A 12,640-nucleotide genomic window follows, 5' to 3' on the forward strand; every position below is an offset into this window, starting at 1 on the left:
ACATACAGTAATACTGCAAAGGTGGGGTAGTTATTCATTTGTGAGATCTGGCAGCCAGGAGCTGGTAATGTGGCCTGTCTTCAACACACTTGGCAGCTCAGAGAGACATGTATCTGTGGGCCAAGCATGCATAAAGCACTCACACACACCTACAAGTATGTCTGTGTGAGCACATGCATCAAAAAGTAAGAAAAAGTGTGTGTGGAGCTTCCAGGAGAATGTTTAGAAACCAAACAGACAGCATCAACACAAGGCTTTCATTCTGCTCCATATCGCACTCCACACTGGACCACGATTCACAGACACCTGGCTGCGCACCACGAACAAGGTTGAAATCAGACCTGCATCACATGGCTTGCTTAGAGTGCCCAACTGGCAGCAGTTGCTCACATTCTCAGCTATGACACAAATTACAGAAATGTACACTAACTTTTAGTCCTTCCTTGTGATACTCAAGATTTTCTCTGTTGTCTTTAAGCATGGTCAAACTGACACAAATTTCTGACTATTATTTGATCCAGCTGCATCATATATCACTGTGGACATCGGCACAGAGGTCTAGCTCTTGTTAAGTCTCAGGCACTCACTGCACCCTACTTCCAGTGAGTCACACATAGACCCATTTATTACATTTTAGCATCCCAATATGGCACAGCAATACCAGGACCCTGAAACTCAAGTAGCTAAATGGAATTCAACCATCAGGATTATTGTTTACATCTGTGCTTTTCTTCTAAAGGCTTTATCCAGTGTGGTGGAAAAGACCCTCCATTTAAATACACCACTACAGTAGCTGTCAGCGCAATGGCCCACCACCTATCTGAGCTCAAAACATTGACTACTGGGCAGATACAAAAAATGGTGGCCATATTTGGCAGTGAGTGCACACTCATATGCACACTGACACACACAGGCTGAACAGGTGCAGCTGGACACAACAACACAGGCCTGCCCTCCTTCTCTCAGGAGAATGACTCCCCCACCCGTCTTGCACTCTCTGCCTCCCTCTGTTTGAAAGCAAGTGTATGTGGAGGGGGAGGCATGTTAGGTGGCTATATAAAAAGACCATCTCTTCACACCTCCTTCCCTCTGCCTTGCACTTCCACCCTCCCATCCTTCTCCACCATAGCCTGTGTGTGTTTTCAACACACAAGGCCTTCCCCCTGGGAGGAGCTCTGGTGAGCCACCAAGTACCAGTCACACACAAATACACACAGATGCACACTCACACATGTATCAGCACACACAGACCCCTGGGACGTGCTGCAGCAAGGGAAAGCAGCACCCAACACTAATGTCTGGAAACAGGATGATGAAAGAGTCATTCACGTCATGGAAGGAGGCAGAAAATACACACACAAATGCTGCATATACACAAACACACATAAAAATCAGTCAGACATGCAATGCACAAACTCACACAGACTGGCAGAAAAGAATACTCACAAACAAGTTGACAGCTGCTCACTTATTTAGTTTTTTTTTTGTAGACACAAATGCCAACAAAAATTACACACAAACACACACACATACATACAAAGAGCTTAAATGCTGCAACACAGACAAAAACACAGATGCACTGTCTGCTGTCACAAGCAGGCAATAATAGTTCACACACATACACAGGAACTGTTTTCCTGTGGTAGCCTTGGGGAAATTAAAACTACATTATGGACCTCCAGAGGGTAGCAGCAAGAGAGGGATAGAGGAAGAGGAAAAGAGAGAAAGGAAGTGAGAGAAGGAAAGAGAGAAAGGGGGGCCAGTGTCCTGTTTTTCTCAGCTCTGACCATCATAATGATACTACCGTGAGCCAGGAGAACTATGGTACAGCCTAGAGTCTCCCTTCACTCTTTCTCCTCATCATTTCAAACACATTTTTCTTGCTTTTCCATGTTAACATTTACCTCGCTTCTGAGCATCCCTCAAACTCTCTACATATCCTTATGTATGAATAACTGAGTAACCAAGAGTATGTGTACATCTTCCATTCTAAATGTCTTGGACTTTTGATTTGATTTATTAATAATAATAATAATAATAATATATTTAATTGACTATTTTCACAGTTGTGAGTTGTCATGGTAGAAAAAACACAGGTGTAGCTAACAACACTTTAGTGTCCCACTAAACAATGCCACTCAGCAAGCTTGCACAATACCATAATCCTGGAAATGACTCACAAAAATGGAATGCAGCCATTGTGAGTGTTATCAATTACACCTGTGCTTTCCTACTATGACATGTCAAAATATCTGCTGTGAAAAAGGTCTTTGGTCTCAAGTAGCCTTAAGATGCTTAGAATAGCGTGCTACTACACTACAACCAAACAAAACACACAGTTATTCCTATGTACAGAAGGGGCAAGGAAAAGCCTGACTAAATGAGCAGTCTCTTCCAGGATGACGGTGTCCCCACCCACAGGACAGAGGGGTCACTGGATGGTTTCAGCAGTATGAAACTGAGCAACATGTTAGACAGCATCTCCACCACCATCATCAGCACACCACATGAGGCAATATGTTTGGGAAGAATGGTGTTCATCCCTTCAGTAGAGTTCAGAGCACTGAAGCTGTTCTGGTGCCACATGGTGGACCAATGAATTGATTCAGCTACCACACAGAAACACACTGTCCTAGTACTTTATGTTATCTGATAGACGGAGACAACATACTGGCTGGCCACTCATGTCCATGTTTCCATACACACACACACAGGTCTTAAGCTATGAATAACAAAAAATGCACTGGGTCTCAGTTTTTCAGTTTCTGCTTGGGGACCAGACAAACTTTTCCATGATGATTCACCAGCTTTTTCTCTATGTGACTGTTTGCATCTGTGTGTATTCTGTCCAAGAGAAACTGTGTGTGTGTAGATGTGTGTAGACTGTCAGCAAAGATTTGAGCAAAACAAGACTAGAGATAAAGAAGAAGATTTCATTACAGACAGTCACTGACACACTCACATACATTCACAGACTTCTCTGAAGTGCACACTCGCCTTGCCTGACATGTGTCTTACCCCTACCTAATTTGTTCTCCTACAATAGACTCAACTTAAAATTAAGGGTGAACAAATGACTCTTTAAAACAAGGCCACTTTGCTACAACCCTTCCCAACTCTTTCATTTCCTCTCTGTATCCCTGGCAGCCTCTCTCGTTTTCTTTCCCTGCAAGGGAACAAGAAATGAAACAGGGGTGGAATGGGACAAGTTGTTTTTCTATCCCAGTAAGGAGTGGTGTGGGCAGAAATAAAGAGAGACAGAGGACTTCAGGTCACTTTTGGCCTCTGACAGCACTGAGGTTGAAAGAAGGAGTAAAGGAAAGGAGGAGACCTATGAGTATAAGAGAATAGGTTGGCTCAATGCTATTCCCTTTGAGTCACCCTCCCACCGCCTTCCCTCCCAAGGGTCTTTCCAAACTCAACATATTTTCCACAGAAAGTGAAGGAGAGAAAGAGAGAGAGAGAAGAGAGATGGAAGTCTGTTAATTTAACATGAGGATGGGAAGCCATTTGTCCATTTTCTCTCTTTCTCTCTCTCTCTTTCTCACCCTGTCCTTGGTAACACCATCTCCCAGGGAGTAAAGGAAACAAGGTCTTTTTTCTTCTTAATCTGCTTGAAAAGGGGATCGCACACACTGATTCTAATATTAGTAGAGCAAAACAGTAAAAAAAAGGTATGAAACAGAAGAAGAGCAAGACAGACAGCATCGGACAGTGAGAAGTAAGAAGACAGACAGATACAAAGAGACATGCTTACAGAGAAAAAGAGAAAAGGTGATGCAGAGGATGCTGGGACAGGAAACTGATGGTGAAATCTAAATTGAAAGACTGGCTGAGTAAGGGAATATGGGACAGTAAGTTTTTATGGGAGGAAGAGTGTGAGATAGGTGTGTGTGTGTGTGTGTGTCATGGGACACCGGCTTCCTGCAGGAACTGACACACACAGCAGTTCTAGTGAGCCACCCAGGACCTCAGTCAGCACCCCACTGCAACACGCACACTCAGACACACACCCACACACACACAGATGTAGACCCATATAGCGGCCCCCAGAGGAGAGTTAGCACAGGTTTGAAGGAGGGGAGGGGAAGCACAAGGATGGAAGGGCTCAGCACGTCATAGACACCCCCAAGGGTCATACTTTCCTATCCTTCTATCCCTGTAGAGCTGAACGAGAGACAGGGCAGGAGAGGGGAAGAGAGAGAGATAACTGCATATTTACCACATTCAGCAGTATCTTATATCCCTGGTGGAATCTAGTCAGAGGAAGTGTTTAACTGTTCTCTGATAGGCTACAAACCTGTGCAGAAAAACTAGCTACCACTGACAAACTCTTTTGCCATCATTTGGAAAATCTGTAGTTGATCTTTACAAGAAATAATGACAAAAGTGAGGAAAATGTCAATAACCTTGTATCTCGGTTTGGATATGAAGCCAGTAGAGGCACAACTTTTCATCCTGCAATCGCATTGCAACAGCTGTGATACTCATCTCATTTTCTATACTGCTTAATCCCGACCAGGGTCGCGGGGGGGCTGGAGCCAATCCCAGCCAGCATCGGGCTTTCTTTCTAAAATGGTGAACTGTATATTGTTGGATTTTTGGTTGGACAACAAGACAATTCAAGTTGTCACACTGGGCTCTAGGATCTTTTATTTAATCAGTTCTTGTAGAAATGTCATCAATAAACTAATCCATCCATTCATTTACCTATACTGCTTGCTGAAGAGAGTTGGGGGGGTACAACTTGGACAGGTCACCAATCTATCACAGGGCTTCAGTAAATTGATCAGTAATGAAAATGTAATTAGTTGCAGCTCGACTGAATTCAAAGGGACGGAGGCTCTATGTGTTCCAACCTCATCTCCAAAGAATTAACTTTATATCCAACTATTTTGCAACAGCAAACATGTTTTGAAGAAAAAGTAATGCCAACTAGATTACATTTTGTATTAACAGAATGAGGACAGATGTTAATTGATATATTCATCATATATTTGCATCTTGAACTGAATGTATCATTAAAATATTTACTGACATGTATTTGTTTTCCACCAAAATACCTGATCTTGCAGTACAATATCCACATGCAGTGACACAACATTATTAAACTTTGTTATGGTTCCATTTAGGCACTGACAGAGCTGTGTCAAGGTTAGAGAAAGATCGTGGTCTGTTCTAATAGAGAAAAAGACCACAGTTACTTGCTGCTGCTAATAAATGTGGCACTACACTCATTCAAACAATATTGCACCTGGACATACAGTAATTCAGCCAGCAATAACATTGGTCAATGTAACGTAAAAGGAAAATAGTTTAGTAAAATATAAACTGAATTTCACAGAGACAGGGTTGTATCCATTTGCAGAATTATACTTTTTGTAAAACTACTTAGTCATTAATTATGTAGGTTTCACACTACACTGATGAACATACTATACATAAAGTATAGACTCTGGCCTGTTTTTCTCTGTACAGTAGCTACAGAAAGGTGGCCCCCGACCCCCCCCATCCCAAACACACACACACAATTACATTAATTGAAAGCATACATCCACTGAGTCCATCCCTTTAAAAACATTTTCTCATTTTATACATGAACCTCAGAGAGCTGTTGGTTCAGTTGTTCGTTTTCCATCAAGAGAGAAGGGCAAGTAAGGATAAGTTCAAATTTCCATCTCAGGGTAGAAACAAGACAGAGCAGAAGATAGATTTTGGAATGGAGAGAGAGAGAGAAATGATACAGTAGGCTTGGAGAAACCACAAAGAATAACAAAATCCAAAAAAAGAGCAAAAAGAAAAGAAAAGCCCTACCATCTCTCTGACTTCCTCTCAGAATATCACCAGACCACAGAGAGCAGTGAAGAAGCACACATATATCTCTCTCTCTCCATCTCTATCTATTCAGTCTGACTCCTGAGACCAACGAGAGCTCTGTCTCTCTCCACATCTCCCTCTCATTCTTCTCTGCCAATCTCCTCTTTTCGCTCATATTATTTTCCTTCCAATCACTTTATTCTAATTCTGCCAATGTTCACTTCATCTCTCTCTCTTCTTCTCTTTCTTCTACTTGACATCCCTCTGAGCAGGCCTTTAGAAACCATGTGGAATTGAATTGTGTGTGTGAGACATGTATAGACTTACACATCTCATGTGCACTTGACAGTTTTCTGTTACAGTATCAGTGTGTGTGTGCCTATGAGCATGTGCGTGTACACTAACCTGTCTGGACACTTGATTCATCCCAGGCCCCTCCACATGCCGAAGACTCCCCTTCTTCAACCGCTGGGAAGAAAGAAGGTATCATATGTTTATTTTTTGTCACCAATTAAAATGTGTTCCAAGTGTATTAGTAAAGCTTGAGCCAAGACCAAAAGCCCATACAAAGACCAAAAATCAACACCTTTTGATAAATCAATGAATCATTACATTTCTTCTAGTAAAAATGTCAAATAGGAATTGATTCTTGCTTCTAAACTGTGATTTCATTTTGGTCTATAGAAAGCTGTGGCAGGCCTTTTCACTTTTCATAGGCCAAACATTTGATCAATTATGCAGGAAAATAAAATTTAAAAAAAACTTACATAAGCAATAAAAAATCAAATGAAATGAACTGTTGAAAATAACTGTTGGTGCACTGCATATCTCATTTTACTGAGGCCGAATGGCATATAACTAAGGCTAAACAATCTTATTTATTATTATGAAGAATTTTCCAGACTTATATATGTAGGTTCTGTCTGTAGGGCCAAAAGCAGAGAAAAAATACAAAATGAGCAACTATGAAAAGAGCTGGTCTCTCAGGATGAAGAAACTATAGCAAAGAGAGGTCACATAACATTAGTGATTTAAAGAGCTAGTTAAAAAATTGAGTGATATCCTTAGCAAAATTTGCTGGTGTCCTGCGCCAAAGAGAGGAAACACAACAAACCTTTTCCACCATTTGAAAAGGTAATGTTACCATCCACAACCCCAGTATCCCAAAAAGTCTAAGTCAACTAGCAAGCAGGCTGACATACAAGCCTCTTGTGGTAACATTAGTTCAAACCCCAGATGGAAGTCACTCCTGTCCACCTTTTCAGTCATTGCCTGATATGGTATGATATCAAAAAGAGGCAGGGATACAGTGAGTGCAATATCAGATTTTATAAAGACATAATGCCAGATAGAATGAAGGAAATACAGGGTTACAAAAGTTAACTAAATATGGTGGACTCCAAGTATAAAGTCCCAGTACTGAAACATTTTTCAAAAACAGCTCTGCCTCAGCCTTATGCAGAATGCAGGGGAAAAGTGGAAGAGCAACTTAAAAAAAAAAAAGAAGAGCAGCTTTACACACACTGCCACTACTAATATGTAGTATAGCAGCACAGCAGAGACTTACATGAGCCTAATAAGCATAAAGCCATATTGATGTGGAGAATATGAGCATGAATACCTGATTCACAAATAGCACCAGAACCATAACAAACCTTGTGATCTATGCAGGACTCAGCCCTAAACAGAATATACTTCCTTAAATTCAAATTTAAAAAGTGTTGAGTTCTGTTGCAAACAAAGTGTTTTCATTCAGTGATTTACACCATAACACACTGTGCATATTCTAGAGGTCTAATAAATATGTTGAATGTTTTTTGCATAAATGATGTTAAATATGTGTTGAACATTGTCAGTATTGATCAGTATGAAAAAAAATTAATTGTGATAACAGTTTCAGCCACATCGCCCAGCCCTTTACTGCACCTCTGACAACTACATGATTAAAGTATATCAATGACATCATATGACCCAACACAACAATAATTTTGATATAAATTACATTACTAACTAAAAACTGGACCACAGGTCCTTTAAATAAGAAATATAATAGTTTCCACTGTACTTTTTTCAGTAATACACATCTCAGATGGATAAATTAATTTTGTCTTCACTTTGTCTGCCTGGTTTTGGAAGATTGGAAAACTATGGAGTCTACCTGTATCTGCCTCTGGCAATGTTGATACTCTGTAAATGCATGTTTAACACCTAAAAATCAAGCAGGGAAGCAACAAACATGCAGACGGTGACACTGACAATGTTTTACGTGTGCACCCACAGAGCTGATCAGAGCTGGAATGTGACATTGGCTTCCTGGGTACAACAGGAAGGAGGGAAGTACAGCTGGCACACAAACAGGAAATGGCTGAAGCCACCTCACAATGGGGTATCCTGCTCACCCCCTCCCCACCACACCACTCCTTACTTCTCACTTACTCATTTCGGGCTCTGATACTTCATAATCTTTCACTCTCATCCTGCTCTCTCCAGTGACCCACCCCCACCCCACCCCTCAAAGTCTATATAACTCTGGTTGTACTCCTCATTTCATAACCTTGTCAGCTCCCACTTGACTCACCTCATCTTCACCATATAGCTGAGACAAATGTAGGGATGCACTGATATAACTATCAGGTCTGATACCACCTTCTACCACTTGTACTTGTACTCTTAAAAAGTTATCCCATCCTATGCACTGATACCACTTAACAGCAGTATTACATTAACCTCACGCTGGCTGAGCCGCTCATTAGGTGGTGGAGAAGAAATTTCAGTGGTTCCTGGATATTTTAAGATAAGTGACAATAGCAAAAGTAAATCCAACTGTAAGCTCTGATTCTCTGCTCTTTATCTCTGTGACAGGGAGGGAGGGGTGCTCACATATAGCAGACAAGTTTACAAGGTACAGTAGTTAGTATTTTAGGTAGTAGTTTATTTCAACAATAATCAATATGTGGAACAAAATCCAACAGTAGCTGAGAGAGTCACTAATCAAACACCCGTTGAAAAACCTGAACACAACAACAAACTTGCTGAAATATGACGTCTTCACTCTTGAAAGTGCCTCAGTCAAAGTGTCTGGTCTTGTTCACTCACTAAACTCATACGTTATGTTGACTGTAGTAAAAAAACAAACGCAAATGTTTTGTAGTTAATGGTCTATTAAGCTAATGGTAGTCTCATGAGCTCTGTGTATAAAAATGAGTTGAATTCTTGTAGATTTGGAGGCTGTATGTGTCCAGCAGAGAGGACAGGATGGAGCCACAGACAGGAGCCAGTTTAAAGTAAGAACATGTCCCATCTATAAATTAAACATTTAGACGGTGATATTATGGCTCCCAAACTTGATGTTCTGGGCAGGGGCTATGAAATAATTTCATCCTAACAGAGGGTCACACTCCTACAAAGGCTAAAAACCCAAAACCACTGTACCTTAGTGTGTTGTATAGTAGGCTACAGACCTTCAGCCAGTTACACTTTATATTCAGTAGGAATGGTGGCAGTGCTGTGTTTATCAGTTTTCAAATGTACACAGCCTTGTGTTATATTTTATTTAATCACAATCAGAAGATAAATTTCATGAAAATAAAAAATGTCAAGTTTTTTACGGTCATTATAATTTTTGTAGTAGAAACAGAGCATTATTATTAAGCACTTGTACTTAGCATCGACAAGTACTGAAATGTAAGTATTTCTACTTGGTCTGAAAAAAGTGGTATCAGTGCATCCCTAGCCAGAAGCTCAAATGAAAACAAGAAGTTATAAATCAATGAAGTGTTCCTTTGAATAGAAAAACAAACTGTTGAGTGTCTCCACTGACTTGTACACAGTCAAATTTCAAAATTCCCTCTGGTTAATGGGCGAAAACGCTGCACTGCCAAATAGCCGAACTGTATTATGTAATTTGTTAACAGTTTATTAACTCCTCAGTTTGAATGAACCATAGCAGATGGTATTGTGAAATTAAGTTACACAAGCGTTCAGTATTTTTATTTTTATTTAACCTTTAAATAGCCAGGAAATTCTTTTACAAGGGAGACCTGGCCAAAATGGCAGGATTTGTAAAACAGTCTTTTAAAAACATAACAAAACCACATAATAACATTACCATCATTTGCAACCAATAGCAGATAGCAATGTAGTGGCGGGACTTCTACCATCAGGTTGGGTTTTCCACTGCTAACTATGATGCTATTACAATCTAATTTTAAAAAAGTCACAGAATAGAGACTGACAGGAAAAAAGAAAAGAGAAAACACAGTGCATCAAAAGAAATATTTAAAATCAACATTGTTTTGTATTTTTTATAATTTTTTTTCTCCAAAACTCTTTATTTCATTAAAAGAAATGTTTTTCCATATCACTTTGTAACTGCTACATGATTACGTCAGTTGTTTTTGGATCAAGTCGCTGGTCGGCTCCAATCAGTGTTACAGTTTTAGAAAATCAGATTCAGTGTAACAGTTTCCAAAGACCCAAGGCTTCAGGAGTATGAGAGTGCCTCAAATTATCAGAAAACAAAAAGGTGGTCTGTAAAGTGTGCAAAGTTTAGTTAGCATAACAGAGCACCACTAGTTTACTGTGCACGAGCACCTGAAAACACACAGGTGCTATATGTGAATTGCCAGAAAAGGCATAACCACTATAAGCATTGTTGATTCATGTATATTAAAAATATACAGATAAACTCATTCTGAAAACCATAAAGTCATCTGCCTGCTACCTCATTTCCACTGAATAAATGTTTGAAAAAAATGTTTAGGCTTAGTCTACGCTGACTGAAAATATGGTGAACGCAGCAGCTGCCAACTTTATTTTTGCAAGCAGAGGTGGAGTGATGTATCAGACCACCAATCAAAGCTGTCAAATCAAATCAACCAAATCAACCAATGTACACCTGTTTTAATCTCATCAAAGAATTTATTAAAAACAAAATTACCATAAAAATGACCACTTGTACACACATCGGCATGATATTATCTAGCAAAAAGGACACAGAAAGCACTTCTGGGAAAATTTTTTTGACTTGTTCTTGAGTTATAAGTTTGGCTCATGTCCCACCCACTAACATGAAAGAGACGGGGTTTATGATCAGTACCACAAAGAGCCACCGGAGGTGATTGACTCGCAGTGGCTTCACTTCTGGGAGCCATCAGACGATCAGAACACAACACACCATCTAAGCACGGTGACATTATTATGCTGGTTCAGCGATTTAAAGAAAGGAGGAACTAGCCTAACTTTTGGAGCTTACATGACAAAAGGAACCTCTCTCACTTATGGACAAAGGCCTGAATCAAAGGTTTCACTTTCTGACAATCAAGTGTTCCCTGCTGTGACCACACTACTTGGCCTGATTTTTTTTAAATGTGCTGGCAGTTCTGGCTCTGGCCAAAGCCCATTTTTCTTGATGAGACTGGGGAGAATGTGGTGTGTTTCATTCACTCCCCTTCATAATCAAGGTCTCTAGTTTAAAAATGGTACATTTGCACAGTAAGCCAATTAATGACCCAGCAGTGGCACCACCATAATTTAAATTCAGGTGTAACAAAATACCTTGCAAACATGTCATTTCAAGGAATGTCAGCATGCAGAAAATTGCAACAGTCAAGTTTTGGAAATGTTTTGACCTGTAAGGTTTTTGTCAGGCAAACATCCATGAGAACAAAAAAACAGGCTATACAGTAGATAAGAACAAAAAACAACAATTTGGAGACCATATGATTAAAAAAATAACGCCCATGTCAGAATGCTGTGTAGAGAGAAAACTATCTCCTAAAGAAAGGCTGTTGCCCAGCTTCCACCTTATTTGATTATCATATTTACCAGGAGCTGAAAACTGTTATATATGCCACTTTTTAAAAAGGGAGGGGGAATTTTCTCATTTTAGGATAGTATCAGTCATATCAAATGATATCAGATGTGTGTGGAGCTGTCACAGAGCTAATCGAGATGGCTATTTTGAACAGAAAACTTTACTGATCTTAAAAAAATGTTTGTGTTAAAGGTTTTGTTGTGCATGTTAAGATGGGGCAAACAGCAGCTTTTTGCACAGCAGTCAATAGGCTTGCCATAGAAGGAAATGCACAATAATCACGGAATTATATTTACACTTACTGTATAACATGTTACAATGTCTGCACAGAATCAGAAACAGAAGCTGAGCTGAGAATAGTGGGGCTGGGTTACTTACAAAAAGTTTAAAAGAACTATTCACGCCCCCTCCAGGTGTCTGGAGGGGGCGTGATTGGGAGGAACGCCCCCCCCGATCTGAGCCAGAGTGGTGTTCTGTTATTGGACTTCTGTGCTAGTCACAGTTTGTCCATAACGAACACCATGTTCAAGCATAAGGGTGTCCATCAGTGCACGTGGCACCAGGACACCCTAGGCCGGAGGTCGATGATTGATTTTATGGTTGTTTCATCTGACCTCCAGCCGTATGTCTTGGACACTCGAGTGAAGAGAGGGGCGGAGCTGTCAACTGATCACCACCTGGTGGTGAGCTGGATCCGATGGTGGGGGAGGAAGCTGGACAGGCTCGGCAGACCCAAACGTATTGTGAGGGTCTGTTGGGAAAGTTTAGCAGAATTCCCTGTCAGAGAGATCTTCAACTCCCACCTCACCTCCGGCAGAGCTTTGACCAGATCCCGGGGGAGGTTGGAGACATTGAGTCCGAGTGGACCATATTCTCTGCCTTCATTGTCGATGCGGCCGTTCGGAGCTGTGGCCGTAAGATCTCCGGTGCCTGTCGTGGCGGCAATCCCAAACCTGGTGGTGGACACCGGAAGTAAGGGCTGCCGTCAAGCTGAAGAAGGAGTCCTTT

General features: G+C 40.7%; 1 protein-coding gene across 6 annotated transcripts in view; it reads right to left on the bottom strand.

The window, feature by feature from the left end:
* The window catches only part of znf423 (zinc finger protein 423), a 185,141-nt gene that overhangs the window by 152,172 nt on the left and 20,329 nt on the right, over nucleotides 1–12,640 (bottom strand). For 5 of the 6 annotated variants that reach the window (XM_020604340.1, XM_020604343.1, XM_020604339.1 and 2 more), the window contains exon 2: nucleotides 6,223–6,285. The exons of the other annotated variant lie outside the window; for it this stretch is intronic. In XM_020604340.1, coding sequence (XP_020459996.1) covers nucleotides 6,223–6,285 — 63 coding nt within the window. The remainder of the gene's footprint in view (nucleotides 1–6,222; nucleotides 6,286–12,640) is intronic. 6 annotated transcript variants of the gene reach the window in all.

The sequence above is a fragment of the Monopterus albus genome, unplaced genomic scaffold (genome assembly GCF_001952655.1).
Source record: "Monopterus albus unplaced genomic scaffold, M_albus_1.0 scaffold65.1, whole genome shotgun sequence".
Taxonomy (NCBI): Eukaryota; Metazoa; Chordata; class Actinopteri; order Synbranchiformes; family Synbranchidae; genus Monopterus; species Monopterus albus.